General features: G+C 37.7%; 1 protein-coding gene across 2 annotated transcripts in view; it reads left to right on the top strand.

The window, feature by feature from the left end:
- Positions 1-21007, top strand: part of ME1 (malic enzyme 1) — a 189077-nt gene that overhangs the window by 11707 nt on the left and 156363 nt on the right. The window contains exons 1-3 of one of the 2 annotated variants that reach the window (XM_042939269.1): positions 11370-11458; positions 15990-16123; positions 20208-20357. In XM_042939269.1, the coding sequence (XP_042795203.1) occupies positions 20221-20357 (137 nt within the window). In that variant the 5' untranslated portion in view covers positions 11370-11458; positions 15990-16123; positions 20208-20220. Of the gene's footprint in view, positions 1-11369; positions 11459-15989; positions 16124-20207; positions 20358-21007 lie in introns of those variants that run through there. The other variant, XM_042939268.1, reaches the window with a different exon arrangement.

Here is a 21007-nt window from a genome sequence, read left to right as displayed (position 1 = left end):
AGTAGGTTGGTTTTTCTCTGGCATCTTTAAAGATGTTTTCTTTTTTCTAGTTTTCAGCATTTTGAAATAATTTTTCTGGATTTAGATTTTTTTTCGATTATCTTCTTGGGGTTTGTTGAGCTTCTTGAATTTGTAATTTTATATCTGGTGCCAAAATTGATAAATGTTTAGCCATTATTTCTACAAATATTTTTTCTTTCTTCTCTCCTTTTGGCATTCTGTTGATAAAAATGTTAGGTTTTTTGGTATTGTCCCACAGGTCCCTGAGGCTCTGACTTTTTCTTTTCCAGTTTTTTTTTCTTTGTTTTTCAGATTGGTTGATCCATCTTCAAGTTTACTGACCCTTTTCTCTTGTGTCTCCATTCTGTTCTTGAGCCCATCCTATGAATATATTTAGTTATTATATTTTTCAGTTCTAAAATTTCCACTTGGTTCTTTATAGCTTTAATTTGTTCACCAAGACTGTTTTTTCCATTCATTTCAAAAGATTTTGTCCTTATGCTTTGGGGTATGGTTACAATAACTGTTTTGAAATCTTTGATAACTCCATTCTCTGCATTGTCATTGATTTTTCTTTTTCCTTTGAAAGTTAACATTTACCTGTTTCTTCATATGCTGAGTAATTTTTGCATGTATCCTGGACTTTTGCATTGTAGGTTTTGGTTAAATCCCAAAGGGAATACAGTTCTTTTTAGTTTTTGCAGTCAGTCAAACTGGTTAGGTGAGTTCATAAGTTGGACCCTTGTTTTATGGATCGTGGTTCCAATATTCCATTTTCATAGCCACTTTGTAGTGCTGTTTGGTTCTGTTCATCGTGTGTACTGCCCAAAGGTCAGTGTAGGATCCATACAGCGGTTTATACCATAGTTTAGTTCTCATATCTTTTGTGAGACTGTTCAAGATCAGGTCTCTACATGCATAGCTCAGAGGCGAGCCCAGGAGTTCATATACAACTTTATGGGATTGTTCTCTTGGGTTCCTTTCTTTCTATGATCTCACTGATACTTTTTGTCTCCTTGAGCCCCCCTTTCCAGCCCACTAGCCGGAAAACTGGACCTTTAGTTTCCTTGCTCTGTAGTATACTTCTTCTACCTGCATTTGCATTTAGGGCCAAGTGACTGGAAGACAAAGAAAAATGCTACAGACGTTTAATCCGTGATCTTGGGACCATTGCTTCTCTGGCTAAAAAGAATGATTTTCCTATCTTACAATTTTAGACATCTGCAGTGGTCATGCTCCTGCCCCCCACTGTGGGATTCACAGGGGGCTGGGGCTGGAGAGAATGGAAAATAAGAATGGATTTCCCTCTTCTGTAACCTTTAAGAGCCCCCTTTCCTGATTCTTGGACCAGAAGAAGAAAGCTTTTCTTGGCATTCTTTTTGTCTGCACTCAGTTGCACTTCTAGCATTTCTGTTACTTTTTAGTCAAGGCCAGTTGATTACAGAGGGGAAAAAAAAGCCAGGCTGTACTGAAGGGCAAAACTCCAGGAAACTCACTGTTGGTTTGGTGGTACCTGGGATTCAGGTCTTCTTCCCCTGCTCCTCTGCTGCCATTTACTTTTCAGACTCTTCATATAGCTTCCTGGTGTACTCTGCACAAGGTTTATAGTTAGATTCATTGGGAGAGACAAGGTAAAGTATGCTTACACCATCTTGCACAGAACCAGAACCCTCAGATTGTTATTTTTAGGAGGTGAATGTGTGAAACTCAGTCTAATAACTTGGTCTTAAGTTTCAGGGGGAAACATCAGAGAATATGTTTTCCAATATATATTCACATATCTTCCTCATTTCACTGGGTACATATTTGCTACAGTAATTTTGGTAATAAAGGTCATTCTGTTGAAAATGATTTATGTAAAAATAAGAACATGACATAATTTGTAAAATTTCTACAGTCTAAGGATTTTTAAAAATTCTTGGCCTTGTTGGTATTTGTATCCTTCTGTTTCTCTTCATGCTGTGATGGAGAAAATACTACAGAAATTACAAGGTTCACAATTCCTCTGAGGAGGTGGGTAGGGTTGTTATGCTGGTTTATATCATAGCTTTATCTTTTCACATACTTGCTCCTAGGACCTGGAGTATAGTTAGTATTCTGTAAAAGTTTGTCAAATGGGTAAATGATGGTTAATTCTTGACCTAATGTATAGTTCTGTTTTGCCTTTCAAATATGCTTATAACTTCTCCACAAGTTACATTCTACATTGTGGGTTAAATATGCTGTTGGGTATATGTTGGAGAATCTCTTTCCTTTAGTGGGTATAGGAATGACCACTATATCATTTATGACTTGGTTTTGGTACATATAACAGCAAGAACAACAACAGTAAAAACAAGTAACAGTGATTTGGTTAGGATGTAGCTTATTTTTCTTTCACACATGAAGGAAATCAGAGGTAGACAGTCTGGGCCTGTTTGGTGGGTCACAGAGTCATCAGGAACATTGCTGCCCTTCCATCTTCCAGAACCCTTCATGGTCCTGACTGACTATGGGTCTTAGATAGCATTTGCACGTTCCAAGCTGGTTGCTGGAAGAAATGGGAGAAACACAAGAAGGGCCACCTTCCAGTGGAGTCCACTAGCTCCCTTTAAGGAGCCTTCCCTACATCCCACACATCCCTTCCACTCAGATTCATTGTTCAGAACTCATTCACAGGGCCTCTTTTATGCGGGAGTCTGGAATTTTAGTCGTTTATCTGATACATTACCACCCAAATAATACAGGGACCTCTTACTGCGGAAGAAGGGGAGAATAGATGTTACGGTAAACAGCAGTGTCTGCCTTACCCAGAGCTGCCAGAAACATAAGGATAGAGATTTAAGAAATGTAAATAAGAAGTATGGTTATATAGGTATATATTCCTGAGATTGAGATAAATGGTTCTTAATAGTTCTTAGTATTTTTAATAGCCTTACAGATTCACTGTATAACAGCAAAAATATGAAGAAGTGAAAAGTTTGTCTCCCTTTCACTTTTGTGCCCCAGCTAGCTTGTTCCCCTTTCTAAACAGTAACTGTGGTTTCTAGCACTCAATATGTTTCCATTATACACTGGAAATATTGTATGACTTCTATTTATTTATTTATTTATTTATTTATTTATTTATTTGACAGTGAGCAAGGGAGGGGCGGGGGGGGGGGAGCTGTGGACAGAGTATCTAAGGTGCTGTACTGACAGCACAGAGCCAAATGCAGGGCTCAAACTTACCAACCCTGTGAGATCATGACCTGAGCTGAAGTCCGACGCTTAACTGACTGAGTCACTCAGTAACCCTTGGCTTATGTATTTTTAAGGTTAATTTTCTTGTTAAATGTTACTGCTGTAGGGCATGGCTGAGATCTGCCCTTGGTGTGGCAGCTAGGAGGTGGTGTTACAAAGACAAGTGTTGCAGTTAAGAGTATCTGTGAATCATGCAGGGACGAGGAAGACAGATTGAGAATCTTGAGCCCAGGTTGAACCTTCTGTCATTTGCCTGGTGCTCAGCAACTGCTTCTGAAGCCCTGTTTTCTCTTTCTTTAGTGAGCTAGCCTCAGGATGGAGATTCCTCGATATGGTGAATAACAAACATCATGGGTGAGCGCTGCTGACACACTTGCAGTGTTTTCATGAAATGGCATCACTAGTCAGGCAAAGAACCAGGTCTTCCCGTTACTTTACCTGCCTATCAGGGATTTGCCTGCTCTGGTTCCTGCCTGTCTTCCCCAGGGTCACCTTGCATCATTCTTCCTTAGTTGACGTTTCCTTCCTTATACTTTCTCCGAGAAGCCAAGCTGTTCTGCACTGGGGTTTGTGCCCCTGCCGTTTCCTGCACAGTCACCCTGAGTCTTTCACCTGGTCAGCTTCTACTCTTCCGTTTCTCCTTCAGATCTCATTTTATTTTAATTTATTTTATTTTATTTTTAATATTTTTATTTATTTTGAGAGACAAAGTACAGATGGGGGAGAGGCAGAGAGAGAGGAAGAATCCCAAGCAGGATCTGCGCTGTCAGATCTCATGAACTATGAGATCATGACCTGAGCTGAAACCAAGAGTCAGATGCTTAACCTACTGAGCCACCCAGGTACTTCCAGTTCTCATTTTAGTATCACTGCTTAGTGAGCTCTTCCCTTTCAAGCCCCTAAGTTAAGTTAGATAGTAAATTTTCCCTTTTCTTTCCCTGTACTTACCACAGTGTTATTTTATAATTATTTGTGTAGCTCTTCATGTAATATCCTGTTAAGCTCTCTAGATTGTTAGCTTCATGAGACTCTGGACCATATTTGACATAACACTGTTTCATTGGCTCTGTGCCTGCAAGCATTATAAGCATTCACTCAACAAATATTTGGTGAAAAATATTTGGTGAGTGTGATGATTACTTTTATGTGTCATTTTAGCTAGGCCCCTGGATGTCCCGACATTTGGTCAAATATTATTCTGGGTGTGTGTGTGAGGGTGTTTCTGGATGAGATTAACACTTGAATTGGTAGACTGAGTAAAGCAGACTTCCCTACCTAATGTGGTTGGGCCTCATCCAGTCAGCTGCAAGTCTGAATAGGACAAAAAGGCTGACCCTCTTGTGACAAAGAGGGAACCCCTCTTGCTTGAATACCTTCAAGCTAGGACATTGATTTTTTTCCCCTACCTTTGGATTTGAACTAAAACACTGGCTCTTCCTGGATCTTAAGCCTGCTGGCCTTTGGACTGTAACTATATTGTCAGCTCTCCTGATTTCTCAGTCCTTTGGGCTTGGGCTAGAACTACACCATTGGCTCTCCTGGGTCTCCAACTTGCCAACTTCAGGTCTGGGGACTTGTCAGCCTTCATAATTGCATGAACCAATTCGTTATAATAAATTTCTTCATATATGTGATGTTTATACACACACCCTTTCATTCTGTTTCTCTGGAGACCCTTGAGCAATTCCGTGAACTTCACAAGTTCTCATAAAGTAACTAAGAGGAGACCAAACATTTTTGAAAATCTCAACTGTGGATCTGAAGTAAGAAAGCCATCTTGTGGTGTTTCTGGGAATATCGTGTTGATAATGTGAGATATATCGCTTAGACACTGAAGCATAGTTCTCTGCAACAGTTCCTATCTTTTTTTTAGGTTTTTTAAAAATTCCAGTTAGCAGACATACACTGTAATATTACTTTCAGGTGTGCAATATAGTGATTCAACACTTTTATATAACAGTGTTCATCACAGCAAGTGCCCTCCTTGATCCCCATCACCTACTTCACGCATCCCCCACCTACCTCCCCTCTGGTAACCATGTGTTTGTTCTCTATAGTTAAGAGTCTGTTTTTTGGTTTGCCTCTCTCTCTCTCTCTCTTTACTTGTTTGTTTTGTTCCTTAAATTACACACATGAATGAAATCATACAGTATTTTTCTTTCTCTGGCTGACATATTTGGCTTAGCATTTTACTCTCTAGCTCTATCCATGTTGTTGCAAATGGCAAGATTTCATTCTTTTATATGGTTGAGTAATATTCCATTTTAGACACACACACACACACACACACACACACACACCCACACACCCCACATCTTCTTTATCCATTTATCAGTCGATGAACACTTGGGCTGTTTCCATAATTTGGCTATTGTAGATAATGCTGCTATAAACATTGGGGTACATATATCCCTTTGAATTAATATTTTTGAATTCTTTGGGTAAATATCTAGAAGTGCAATTGCTGGATTGTTGGGTAGTTCTATTTTTAACTTTGTGAAGAAGCTTCTTACCTGTTTTTCACAGTACCAGTGTCTGTACCAGTTTACATTCCCAGCAATAGTGCACGAGGGTCCCTTTTTCTCCGTATTTTCACAACACCTGTTATTTCTTGTGTTGTCGATTTAAGCCGTTCTGACAGGTGTCAGGTGAGATCTCATTGTAGTTTTGATTTGCATTTCCCTGATCATAAGTGACGGTGAGCATCTTTTCATGTGTCTATTGGCCATCTGTATGTCTTTGGAAAAATGTCTATTCATATCTTCTGCCCATTTTTTAATTGGATTGAGTTTTATAAGTTGAGTGTTGAGTTTGAGTTTTATAACTCCTGTATATATTTTGGATACTAACCCTTTATCAGATATGTTATTTGGAAATATCTTCTCCCATTCCATAGGTTGCCTTTTGTTTTTTTGTTTCCTTTGCTGTCTGCAATAGTTCTTAAAATATTTTGTACCAAAGTCCCCTTTGGACATTTTTATATATAATAGGCTTTGTGTTAGGTAATGTTGCTCAACTGTAGGCTAATGTAAGTGTTCTAAGCACATTTAAGGTAGGTTAAGCTAAGTTACAATGTTTGGTAGGTTAGATGTATTAAACGCATTTTTGACTTAATGGTATTTTCAATTTATGATGGGTTTGTCAGGGTACAACCCTGTTGTAAAACTTATTGAGACCCTGATCCATCTTGACATTTTATTAGGTACTATTCAAATATGAATATCACAGTTCCTGTTCACCAGAAGCACCTAGACCTTGGGCAGGGTAAAACAGTGCTTCAGCAGAAATAATGGAGTACAAAGTTCCATGATAGAAGTACATGATGTTATGGGAGTACATTGGAGGACATCTCATAATCCGGAGAGGAGGAGGAAAAGCCTTCTTGAAGATTGTCATCATTCAGGATAGGCAAGGGACATTTACAAATTCATGTGTAATTTAATTGGTAATGTGTTGAATTGCCATCTAATTTTTATACTCTGTCGAATCTTTGATTAGCTCAAGGAATTAAGAAATCAAACAAAGGGGTGCCTGGGTGGCTCAGGTCATGATCTCATGGTTCATGAGATTGAGCCCCATATCGAGTTCTATGCTGACAGCATGGAGTCTGCTTGGGATTCTCTCTCTCTCTCTCTCTCTCTCTCTCTCTCTCTCTCTCTCTGTCTGTCTCTCCACCCCTCCCTTACACATAGACTCTCTTTCAAAATAAATTAATAAACATTTAAAAAAAGATAAACCAAACAAAGGCACAATAGATGATTACCTTGCAATCCTGATGTTCTGGTTCACTATATGAATAATCACTACACATATTATCATAGGCATACCTGGAGGATTTTGTCTAGGTCACATATATTACACTTTTTAGAATAGTGTAAATGTGCATGTGATTACTAGGGACTCTACTGGCAATAGGTATTACCCATTTGGTTTGGATTATTCATACACAGTTCAATCAAAGATCTGAGATCTGGCTTTTTTTTCTTTTTTTTTTTCTGAAATCATTTGTGTTCATTTGTAGTTTCAGTAATTTACTAAGAATTACCAGTCTGGTTACTTACCAGGTACTTTTACTGGTTTGGTGACTTTGTGAAATTTACCTTAAACCTTCCTTGGGGACAACAGCACTCCATCTTGCTGAAAGAATTTTAAAATCTTTTTTTTTTAATGTTTATTTTTTAATGTTTATTTTGAGAGAGAGAGAGAGAGAGAGAGAATGGGAATGTGTGTGTGTGTGTGCATGTGTGGGGAAGGGGCAGAGAGAGGGAGAGAGAAAGAATCCCAAGCAGGCTGTGTGCTGTCAGTGCAGAGCCCTGTGTGGGGCTTGATGACATCAACTGTGAGATCATGACCTGTGCCGAAATCAAGAGTCTGATGCTTAACAGACTGAGCCACCCAGGTGCCCCAAATTTTTAAATCTTACTAATGATTGTAAGAGCTTTGTTTGGAAAATATAGTATTGCTACTGATGGTTACTAATTTCTCGGCCTTACAAGGAATCTGTAGGAACTGGGTTTTAAGTGAGAAATACTTAAAACTATTTAGTTAAACCTCTCATCCAATATTTTAAAAATCCATTGGCACAAGTCAAAGCCACACTGATACTACCTCACACCAGTCAGAGTGGCTAAAAGGAACGAATCAGGAAACTACAGATGATGGTGAAGATGTGGAGTAACGGGAACCCTCTTACACTGTTGGTGGGAATACAAACTGGTGCGGCCGCTCTGGAAAAACAGTGTGGAGGTTCCTCAAAAAATTAAAAACAGAACTTCCCTATGACCCAGTAATAGCACTACTAGAAATTTACCCAAGGGATACAGGAGTGCTGATGCATAGGGGCACTTGTACCCCAATGTTTATAGCGGCACTTCCAATAATAGCCAATTTTTGGAAAGAGGAATGGATAAAGAAGATGTGGTTTATATATTCAATGGAATACTACTTGGCAATGAGAAAGAATGAAATCGTGCCATTTGCAGCAATGTGGATGGAATTAGAAGGTATTATGCTGAGTGAAATAAGTCCATCAGAGAAGGACAGATCTCAAATGTTTTCACTCATGTGTGGAACTTGAGAAATTTAACAGAAGACCATGGGGAAAGGAAAGGGGGAAAAATAGTTTCTAACAGAGAGGGAGGGAGGCAAACCACAAAAGACTCTTAAATACAGAGAACAAACTGATGGTGGATTGGGGGGTGGGGGAGAGGTGAAAAATGGGTGATGGGCATTGAAGAGGGCAATTGTTGGGATGAGCGCTGGGTGTTGTATGTAAGCAATGAACCACGGGAATCTACCCCAAAAAACAAGAGCACACTTCACACGCTGTATGTTAGCCAATTTGACAATAAATTATATTCATAAAAAAGTAAATGAAAATCCACTGGCTTTCTTAGGTAGAGGTGTTCTTTCTTTTTATTAATTAAGCAAATGTGTCACTTAAACTACAAAATAGTTATACTTGCTTATATCCTAAAATACGTAGATGAAATGAATTTTAGGTGTTATGGTTATGGTATTTTGCTGTAAATTTTAGGGTAATGAAACCAAATGTTTTTTTTAAAGAAGCTCTTGTTAATATATTATTGGTTGTAGCTAATTGATTTTATGCCTCTTAAAGCAGATGATCATGAGAGAATTTAGTTGCACAGATGAATGCATTCAAAATAATCATTTAAAAACTTGCCTTGGAAATGTGTATTCTATCTGGCTGGTGGGTTTTGAAGAAATAAGGTTGTGTACCACCAAAAAAATTCTAGAAGTCATTATCTATGTTTTCATTTAGAATTAAATAGATCAATATCAAAGAGCAGTATTTGGCACTATGGAAGATTTGGAGGAAGAAACCATTCAGTAGAATGTGTCCAGGACAAATTAGTATCACTTCTCTTTCTGTAGTTATAAAATATGCATATAAACTATGTTAATACATAGTTGAAAATATTGAAAATATTGACATATAAAGGTACAGCTCACTTTGATCTCTTTATTTCAGAATAATAATAAAAACAAACCTTACAATGAATACATTTTATAATGAATTATACATAAATCGATTACTTAAAGATATTTGTGATTTAGACAGTGTTTTCCTTTTTGCCATTTTGCTTGATTACTTTGAGTCCTTATTCAGGGAAAAAAACAAGGCAAATTACTGAAGCTCAAACATTAAAGATGGTTAGTGCAGAATTCAGAATGTATCTTTTCTGTTTTTATGGTAATTGTTTCTGATAAATTACTTAGGAAAAAGTTTCTTTCTCAGTTACCATGCAAGCACAGTTTTTAATGGAAGTCTCTTGTTATGCCAGGAATTTTGTTTTCATTTCTGCTTGATGGTCTCAGTTTTCTCAAGAAGATATACATAGATCAATTAGTAGAGTCCAGAAGAATAGTTGTCCTGTGTGCTATCCTCAGCAGTGAAACAGCATACCATTCTGCTGTCTAGGGATCTAGTCCAAAAGGTTTTTTAAGGAGTAGTGAAAGTAAAAGAAGGACAGAAAATGAGAAAACCAGGGTTGAACCTTGGGTGTATGAGAACGCTATTAGGGAATTAGAATTATAGGTGGTCTGGAAACCTAATATATGTATAGACGTCTAAACTTTTTAACTACATGAAAGACTCAGTAGAAAGCAAATGGAAGTTAGAAGCTGCATGTATACTTGGGATACACTGTCCTTTGTTGGATAGGCCCCACAGCATAACCCTAAGGTAAAAATTCTTTGAAACAGATACTTGTTACATCAGCTTTTAATAAGGAGAATGCATTAAGATAGTGTTTCACTGTATTAAGCTAGCGTTTAATAAGGAGAATGTGTTAAGCACTGTTTGTAATTTCTACAAAATATATATGAATATGTCTCTGTTAGTATGAAAAAATGAAACTTAGAGCCAGGATTATTAAATGGTTCAGAATTCCACTTACCATTTGCTGCATACTTTCTGGGAAGCCGCAGGTTGGTAGGAATCACCTTGATGTGTCGTTCTTAAAAACTGTGGTTTAAACAAAATCATGCCATATATATTTTTGAATTTTCAGCAATTTTAAGATTTAAGTTTGCTTATATGTTAACTTTTTTTTTAATTCATAAAGATTAGTAATAGAATATGAACCCAATCATAGGACTTTAACCTGGACCAATTCCCAAATTTTTAAGCCGTAGTTTTTTTGCTTTGTTTTGTTTTTGGTTGTTGTTTTTTCAGAGTCAAATTGACACTATTATGCCATAGAATATTTGGTTAACAGCATATGGGGGGTTGTAGTTACTAAACATGAAAGAATATCAGAAGATAGACAGATGGCATTGTCATTCACATGGCATGCAATATGGGAGACCTGTTAGGTCAGACCGACATTGGAAAATTTATGTAAAAAGACTGGCTAATATACCAATAAATGACTAAGTGCCATTATTAAGTGAACACAGGAGAATATGTTAGTGCTTCTGATAATAAGTCTTATTCTCATAATATTGATAATTTTTATTCTTGGTTTGGAGGCATATTTTCAAGGTGTAATATTCAGAAATTTACTGATTCTTTACATATGTTCATGTATTTTTGAGGCTCAGTTTTCCTCTAGCTTTTTTCCCATTTTTAACTTACAAATTTTTCATTTTGAGCAAGAGAAAAATTTATTGAATTTTTCTTTCTTTTTCAATTACATTACTGTACATAATTCTGTTTAGAAATTTTTTTTTTAATGTTTATTCATTTTTGAGAGAGAGAGAGAGAAAGAGAGAGAGAGAAAGTATGAGCAGGGAAGGGGCTGAGAGAGAGGGAGACACAGAATCCAAAGCAGGCTCCAGGCTCTGAGCTGTCAGCACAGAGCCTGATGTGGGGCTCAAACTCACGAACCGTGCGATCATGACCTGAGCCAAAGTCTGACACTTAACAGACTAGCCACCCAGGCGCCCCTACATAATTCTGTTTTATTCTGAAGAGTTATTCATGACATTGTTTTTTTTTTATTAAATTTTTTTTTAACCTTTATTTATTTTTGAGACAGGGAGAGACAGAGCATGAACGGGGGAGGGTCAGAGAGAGAGGGAGACACAGAATCTGAAACAGGCTCCAGGCTCCGAGCTGTCAGCACAGAGCCCGACGTGGGGCTCGAACTCACAGACCGCGAGATCATGACCTGAGCCGAAGTCGGACGCTTAACCGACTGAGCCACCCAGGCACCCCTCATGACATTATGTTTTAAAGGATCAGTCTTCCCAGATATTTCTTTAACAGGTGAAGTATGCTTTCCATTTTACAATTACTTTTTTTTAAAACAAAATCCCTTACTGATTGCTTTTAATTTTAAACTTAATTTTACCAGAATTAATATGCTAATCAGTTTCCTCAGCAGCAATTGTACTATTTTTTAAAATTTTAATATTTCTCAGAAGTTAAATATTTAAAGCTTTCCATTTTGTTTATGTAGCAAATTACTGAATCCCAGTTATGTCAGGTACTTTTAACATTTATTTATTTTGTTTAAATTTTAATTAATTTAATTTATTTTAATTAAATTCAATTAACTTTAGTTCATATACAGTGCAATATTGGTTTCAGGAGTAGAATTCATTGATTTCTCACTCATATACAATACCCAGTGCTCATCACCACAAGTGCCGTCCCTTAATACCTATCATCCATCTAACCCATCTCCCACCCAACTCCCCTCCAGCAGCCCTCACTTTGTTCCCTATTGTTAAGAGTCTCTTTTGGTTTCTTTCCCTCTTTTCTCTCCCTGCCTCCCACCCTGCCTTTCCATGTGTTCATCTGTTTTGTTTCTTAAATTCCACATATGAGTGAAATCATGACATTTGTCTTTCTCTAATTGATTTATTTCACTTAGCATACATTCTGTCTCCATCTGTGTTGTTGCAAATGGCAAGATTTCATTCTTTTTGGTGGCTGAGTAATATTCCATTGTCTGTGCATGTGTATGTGTACATATATACATACCACATCTTCTTTATCCATTCATCAGTGGGTGGACAGTTGGATTTGCCATAGTTCAACTATTGTTGATAATACTGCTGTAAACATTGGGGTGCATGTAACTCTTTGTATTTTTTTCTATTTTTAATTTCTTGAGGAACCTCCATACTGAGTGGCGGCACCAATTTGCATTCCCACCAACAGTGCAAGAGGGTTCCCCTTTCTCCACATCCTCGCCAACACCTCTTGTTTCTTGTGTTGTTAATTTTAGCTATTTGGACAGATGTGAGGTGGTTATCCCGTTGTGGTTTTGATTTGTATTTCCCTCATAATGAGTGATGTTGAGCATCTTTTCATGTGTCTTTTAGCCATCTGGATGTCTTCTTTGTAAATGTATCCATGTTTTATGCCCATTTCTTAACAGGGCTGTTTGATTTTGGGGTGTTGAGTTTGATATGTTCTTTATACTAACCCTTTATCAGATATATCATTTGCAAATATCTTCTCCCATTCTGTAGGCTGCCTTTTAGTTTTGTTGATTGTTTCCTTTGCTGTGCAGAAGCTTTTTATCTTGATGAAGTCCCAATTGAGTTCATGTTTGCTTTTGTTTCTCTTCCCTTGTCTAGTAAGATTTTCTCTGGTTGAGGTCAAAGAGTTTGCTACCTGTGTTCTCCTCTAGGATTTTGATGGTTTCCTATTTTGCACTTAAGTCTTTCATCCATTTTGAGTGTATTTTTGTGTATGGTGTAAGCAGTGGTCTAGTTTCATTCTTTGGCATGTCACCGTCCAGTTTTCTCAACATCATTTGTTGAAGAGACTTTTTTCCATTGGATATTCTTTCCTGCTTTGTCAAAGATTAGTTGACCATATATTTGTGGGTCCATTTCTGAGTTTTCTGTTTCATTTCATTGATGTATGTGTCTGTTTTTGTGTCAGTTCCATACTGTCTTGATGACTACCACTTTGTAATATATCTTGAAATCCGGAATTGTGATGCCTCCAGTTTCACTTTCCTTTTTCAGGATTGCTTTGGCTATTTGGGGTCTTTTGTGGTTCTATACAAATTTTAGGCTTGTATGTTCTAGCTCTGTGAAAAATGCTAGTGGTATTTATTTTTATTTTTATTTTTTTGTTTAATTTTGAGAGAGAGAAACAGAGCACAAGCAGGGAAGGGACAGAGACAGAGGGAGACACAGAATCTGAAGCAGGCTCCAGGCTATGAGCTGTCAGCACAGAGCCCTATGTGGGGCTCAAACCCACGAACCATGAGATCGTGACCTGAGCCGAAGTCAGACGCTCAACCAACTGAGTCACTGAGGCACCCTGCTGGTGGTATTTTGATAGGGATTGCATTAAATGTGTAGATTCCTTTGGTAGTATGGACATTTTAACAATATTTGTTCTGCCAATCCATGAGCATGGAATGCTTTTCCATTTCTTTGCGTCCTCTTCAGTTTCTTTCATAAGTCTTGTATGGTTTTCAGAGTACAGATCTTTTACTCTTTGGTTGGGTTTATTCCTAGATATCTTACTGTTTTTGGTGCAGTTGGAAATGGGATCAATTCTTTGATTTCTTTTTTTTTTTTTTTTTTTTTCAACGTTTTTAATTTATTTTTGGGACAGAGAGAGACAGAGCATGAACGGGGGAGGGGCAGAGAGAGAGGGAGACACAGAATGGGAAACAGGCTCCAGGCTCCGAGCCATCAGCCCAGAGCCCGATGCGGGGCTCGAACTCACGGACCGCGAGATCGTGACCTGGCTGAAGTCGGACGCTTAACCGACTGCGCCACCCAGGCGCCCCAAGCCCCTGATTTCTTTCTCTGCTGCTTTGTTAATGGTATATAGAAGTGCAACAGATTTCTGCTCATTGATTTTATATCCTCGGACCTTGCTAATTCATGTAGAAAAGTTCTAGGTACTTTTCTAAGCACTAAAAATGGAGCAGTGGGAAAGAAAAAAAACCCCAGACAAAATCCTGATCTCATGGAGTTTGCATTGTGGTTGGAGACACAAACCACTGATAAAAAAGCAAATGGCATGCAGAAGGTTCTAGCAATACCACGAGTGTCTCCTGGTGCGTACTGGAACTCCTAGGCAAAGGACTGACAGGCTGCACTGTCTGCTGTTCTCTAGGCATCCAGGAGAGAATGGTTGGGCCAGCCACAGCTGAACACTATGGATTATCATTAGGAAGGGCCCATTGAGCTCCTGGGGAACAGAACAGCTCCAGAGGACCCCCAACTGAACTTGTAACAATGGGGCATTTGCGGTCATAAGAGTGGCTGCTAGTGGAGAAAAATATCTGGAAACTGGACACCACCTGTGCTGATAGCACTTGGGAGACCTTCTGCTGAGAAGTCAAGATTGTATACAGCTTCTCATTCTGGAGGTTCTGGAGCCATCACTCCCAGCTAGCCCTTGTAGGCAATTTACAGTGCTCCACTATGTGTCATTCAGTGGACTAATCTATTTGACTTTCTTCAGTCTGTTCCCTGACCCAGAAGTTTAATTAAACATAAGGCTTTTTCATCAGTGACATGAATAAATGGGCCTATTAATATAAAAAATAAGAAGAAAGAAAGAGTTGCTCATCTGTTGACCTCCTTCACCTACTTTCTGAGGTTCAATGTGTTCATTTCTCAACAGTCAGGGACTGTCATCTACCTCTGGGATGAACCAAATTGTCTTTTCCCCTGAGTAATAAACCTTCTAAAGACTTAGGAATCACTGTTCTACCATTGCAAGAAACTTTCAGGGGCAGAGGAGGATGGCTGTAGAATCACCCATTACAAAGTCAGTGGACACATGTCTACCCATACAAGCTGTCTTAAGAAGTGTCAGTAATGGTCATAATGAGTGAACCCAACCATCATCATTTTGGTGCACTTTTGCCAGACCCAGAGAAACAGTTGTCAGTCTAGTCAAAGAAGTGTTTTGGGCTTCGGTAGCCCCAGAAGGAGTCATCTCCAGGGGAATGGCTCATCCCATTCTTCCAGATTAATGACTACTGGGGTTTCTCTGCTACTACTTCCCCTCTTATTATATTCCAGCAAATCTCTTCAGTCCATTCTGGGTTTTTGTATCAGCCCATCAGTTATATTTTGTTACTTATTTTTGAGCTTCATGTTTTTTACAGTCAGTGTTCATGTAAACAGATAACATAGTATAAAATAATAGGGTTCTAATGGACATACTGGCTGAATCTGTAGAGGCTTTAGAGAGGCATTAGAGAGGAGGGAGCATTTAAGGTCAGGCTTGAAGGACAGAGAAGCAGAGAAAAATTTTTGTCCGTGGTGTCATGAAAGAATAAAAGGGTGTGGTATGTTTAGGCAATGGTGAGAAAGTTTGTGTAGCTAGAAATGTACTAAGAACAGTAAGAGATAGTTTGGGGGAGCAGTGTTGGGTGTCTCAATTATATGTAAGGCATTTCCTGATCTATTTTATAGGTTGAGGAACAGCAGGTCATAGGTGGTTCATAATTTTAAAATGTTCATAATTTAAAAATCTTTTGTAACTCCTATTCATTTATATATTTAATGACAGTAATAATATTTATGTCTTTCATTTGCATATCTTCACATCATTTTCTCCATTACCTAATTTCAAACCTCAAATATGAATGACACAGACCTGAAAATATTATAGTACTCTAATATATAAAGATGAGGAAAATGAGGTATTGAGAGATTACACAGTTGGATGGCCTTGTTTAGGCAATACCAGATGTTCTGATTTTTAATTCCATATATTTGTTGGATTTTAAGTGTGTGTACATCTATAGTTTTTGGTTATTATTTCCTTTAAATTACTGTTTGTTTGTTTTTTTCCTCCATAGGACTTGGCTTTTACCCTGGAAGAGAGACAACAATTGAATATTCATGGATTGTTGCCACCTTGCTTCATCAGTCAGGATATCCAGGTTCTTAGAGTAATTAAAAATTTTGAGCGTCTGACCTCTGACTTTGACAGGTAACATATTCCTGAAGATGATTTTTATGTTTCTCTTAGGCAGTTGTCTATTTTTTTATTGGATGAGGAAGTTAAAATATTTAGCGATTTGGACAGAGTAGTCAAGTTTGAGAAGAATTTGCCTAGAAATACAATGATGTTTTTTAAAAAAATTACCTTCAATACCAGCATTTGAATAATATAAAATTTTCTTTTCTAAACTATATCCTCAGAGAGACCACTTTTCTTTTGTGATCAAATGGTTGCTATAAAGGTGAATTATCAGGAAATGCTATTCTAAAATATATATATATTTTATTTTGAGATAGAGTGTGAGCAGGGGAGGGGCAGATAGAGGAGAGATAGGGGACAGAAGATATGAAGCAGGCTGTGAGCTGTCAGCACAGAGCCCGACAGGGGGCTCAAACTCATGAACCGTGAGATCATGACCTGAGCTGAATCGGATGTTTCATTGACTGAGCCACCCAGGCACCCCAGGAAATGCCATTCTAGACAGAGCAAAACAGGTCATAGTGGCTTTTAGTCAGACTTTAAGTTCATTGTAGATAAAAGCATACTTTTTCAACTTCCAAACTTGGTTCTAACACTACTGCAGATTTGGGTCACTTACTTTTAGAATTCAGTTTCTGTGTCTGCACAAAGGTGAAAGTAATGTTTTCCCTACCTTTGGAATTAGAGAGCCCTTGGTTGGAATTCTGGCTGTATTTCATGAGCAGTGGGGCCTTGAGCAAATTGCTGCAGCCACTGCCATGACCACTGTACATGCCTGGCCCTGTGCTTTTGACCTGGCCCTTTCTTAATAAGGTACTGAAACCCTCCAAACCTCAGGTTTTTCATTTGTGGATTAAAAGAAGTGACAGTTCTTTGAAAATATTGCTGCAAAGGTTAGAAGAGGTAGCAGACCAGTACCTAGTAAGTATTTGTATTAGGGTTCTCCAGAGAAAAAGTACTAACATATACAACATACATAACCTGCTGGTTCTATATAGATTGATTGATTGATTGATTGATTTTAAGGAATTGGCTCACATGATTATGGAGCTGAGGTAAGTCCTAAATCCGTAGGCTGACTGGCAGGCTGGAAACCAAGGGGAGAGTTGCAGTTCGAATCCAAAGGCAGTCTTTGGCAGGATTCCTTTCTGCCGTGGGGTTGAAGAGAATAATAATAATAATAATAATAATAATAATAATAATAATAATGAAGTAGTAGTCCAATTTCCCTTTGGTAGTCAGGATCAATCACCCCATCCCAACCCACCCCAAAAGAAAAGTAATTCTTTTCTTTGCTTGTTGATTCAGAGGCATATGGTGCCCAGAGTGGCTAGCAGTGGTTTTAACTTCCAGTTCAGTGAAATCATTGTCTCCTGGTAGAAACATTCCTCCCTTTGGAACTAAGACTTCTAGGCCGGCAGAGCATAAGTTCACAGGGACAGGAAGCAGAAATTTTGTTAGTGGGTCACCGGAATGGCGGGGGGGGGGGGGGGTCATAGTGGTGCCACTTTTATTTCCATCCTTTGGTTCCTTGACCTGTGAATCCTGGCTATAGGAGAAATAGCACCATATATTGGACACTGATTCAGAGTATAGCTAGCATTCTGGAGAACCTTGCCCCAGCTTTGCAAGGTGTTGCCACCTACCTCATACTGTAACTGAGTCACCAGAAGGCCATTCTACCATTCTGTCAAGCCAGCTGCTTCAGGATGGTGGGAAACATGGTAAGACTAGTGAATTCCAAGAACATGGGCCCATTGCCACATTTCATTTGCTCTCATTTGAAGTAAGTTCCTTGATTAAAAGAAATATTGTGTGGAATACCATAGTGGTGTTTAAAGCATTCTATAAATCTGTGGATTGTAGTTTAGCCAGAGGTATTGTGTGCAGAGAAGGCAAATCTGTATCCATAGTAAGTGCCTATTCCAGTTAAAAAAAAAAAAAAAGCACCACTCCTCCATGATGGAAGCAGTCCAGTGTAATCAGCTTGCTGCCATGTAGCTTGCTGGTCATCCCTTGGAACGGTGCCATATCAGGTGCCCAGCATTGGTCTCTTCTGCTGGCGCATGGGGTACTCAGCAGTGTCTGTAGTTAGATTGGTCTGGTGAGTGGAAGTTCATGTTGCTGAGCCCATGGATAACCTCTATCACTGCCATGGCTACTTTTCATGAGCCCATGAGCTTCCCAGGGGCAGCTTAGGAAGGAAGCTGATCCATTTGCCTAACGTGTATGTTTGCAGTTTCTTGAACTCCTTTACAATCTCTTTTCATTTGTTCTGTTAGTCTTTCCTTCAGACTCAAATGTTTTTACTTTACATTCTTTTCCTGGGCCATTTACCTCTACTGTGTAAGAGCTAGTCACGTTCATGTTTTTACCACAGACTGTTCCTCAAGTATTTATTGAACATCGGCTCAGTGTCAGGTGCTCTTTCAGACATTAGGATTATAGACAATGATCTCTGCCCTCATGGAACTTAGGTAAATTATTTTTAAAAATTATTAAATACTAAATAGTAAAATAACAAATTAGTATGCTAGAAATTGACAGGTGCTAATGGAAAAAAATAGGATAAGAGGGGCTGAGAATATTGAGGGATGGTATGGTTAGTTTGCATTATTATATTGTCATATTGATCAGGATAGACTTCATTGGGAAGATGACTTATGAGTGAATAATCAAAGGCAGTGAGGTGATTAGCCATGAGGAAATCTGGGAAACAGTGTTCTTCACCTGGTATGTTCCAGGATCAGCAGGGAGACTTATGTCTGGATCAGAATGAGCTCGGGGAATATGGTAGGTTGGGAGGGGAAGTTAGCAAGGTAATGGAGGACAGTTTCCGAATGGCTTTGAAGGCCACTATAGGACTTTGGTGTTATTCTGAGTGAAATGGGGAGCCATTCAAGGTTTTAAGTAGATCAACAAGACCTGATCTATTTTTCAAGAAGATTGTCTGCAACGTTGTGAATAGAATGTAGACTGGAAGAATATTTAGGAGACTATTACAATAATAATAATTATTAATACAAGAGATTAGACCCAGGATGGTAGCAATGAAGGTGTGTAGATTTTGGGAATATATTAAGGGTAAAGCCAACTTAATTTCCTAATATATCAGAGATGAGTGTTAGCTTTCAGAGAAGAAGAGGAAGCAGCAACGAAACAGGAAAGGAATAACCAGTAAGACAGGAAGAAAACCAAGAACAGTATGATGGCCCAGAAGTCAAGTAAAAAAAGTATATTGAGCTCTAAGGAAAGACACCTGTGTCAAATATTTTGACGGGTAAAATAAAATGAGGTCTGAGAATTGATCATTGATTCAGCAGTGATGATTTCCACATAACTAAATCAGTTTTAGCTTGGCCGAAAGTCATCATCTTCAAATGTTACAGGGGTTGGTATAACCCACCTGTTTGCCAAACATTAGAATCCTTGTATCTCTGGCTCCAAATTTTGTGCATTTTCAAGTCTTCTGGTGAATGAAAATGAACCTAAAAAATATGGTAAGACTGTTAAATGCAATTTTGCAAGACTATTTTAAGTTGTACTCAGCGGTTTGGGTGTTATTCTATGAATTCTCGAAGGTTACAGGTAACATAATAAGGTTGGTGTTTAGAAAGGTAACTCTGGGTTAGAAATGCCTCTAGAAAGAAAAAGGACATTTGATAAGATGATAAGAAAAGTCTCTTGAACTTGCCTACCTTAGTAATTTTTAGAGTCACTGCTTATTCCTTATTGTCTACTTTTCATTTCCCTTGGTTATTCAGTACTACAAGTTAAAAGATGAAGTCTATTTACTTAATATTTAAATTCTATCTATAGTGGCATTTTCATTTTAAAATAGGGATAAAATCTTTCCAGGTATTAAATAAACCTGCTGTTTCAGCAATGATTTTAATGTTTGAATAAACCTCACACAGGTTCATGGTTCTTCATTCTTTGAGGTGTTTAAGAATATTTCTAAAGTCCTTTTTGATCAGATGTTGTCTTTATGACCTAAAAAGTACTTAATACTTTGTTGAACAGTGGTTAAAAATCTAAGCAGCTATTTCATGATTTGTTGGAATATAGATCTCATTATGTCCAATTTCCACAGGTATCTTCTCTTAATGGATCTTCAAGATCGAAATGAAAAACTCTTTTACAGAGTGCTAATGTCTGACATTGAGAAATTCATGCCTATTGTCTATACCCCCACTGTGGGTCTGGCTTGCCAGCAATATAGTTTAGCATTTCGGAAGCCAAGGTATGTAAACTTTCATTTTAAATACACTTGAGTCTTTATTTTTTTGTAAAGTTTTTATAATAATTAAGAAATTATTGAATGGAATTTAATTTTGGAAAAATTGAAATCAAATTTCATTTAAAAGAACTTCAGATATAAATATGTGTAAACATTAAAAAATATAGTATTATTTTTCTAGATTTAAGATCATGGGAAAGCATTATAAGCCAATTTAGGTTTCCTTTTATAGACAATAAATGAACTTGTTTTTTATTTGGGAAGAAAGTAATTGACCATAATTAAGCTTGACTTTGAAATGTTAATTAACAGTATTTTCTATACATATTAGAAGTTAAAACAAGGATTCCAAATTTTTCTGAAAATGAATACATTTTCTAAATTAAGAGTTGGCATTAAAGTAGCTCCTTAAAAAAAATAAAGTAGCTCTTTTGTTGATTTTCCTTAAGTGAAATATTAGTCACCTTTAAAGTTGTGTAAAATATAGAATATAATTTTTCTAAATCCAGAACTTTATTTTATTAATTATATTACTTTAAATACTTTGAAGCAGGACGCATTTGAAATAAATAATAAATAATACTTTTAACAGCAGCAAAATCAAAAGCTCAAGTTGAATATATTTATGCTTCAGAACTTATAGTTCTGAATTT

The sequence above is a fragment of the Panthera leo genome, chromosome B2 (assembly GCF_018350215.1).
Source record: "Panthera leo isolate Ple1 chromosome B2, P.leo_Ple1_pat1.1, whole genome shotgun sequence".
Taxonomy (NCBI): Eukaryota; Metazoa; Chordata; class Mammalia; order Carnivora; family Felidae; genus Panthera; species Panthera leo.
The sequence above is the reverse complement of the archived record's forward strand: the minus strand, read 5'-3'. Positions and strand labels throughout refer to the sequence as shown.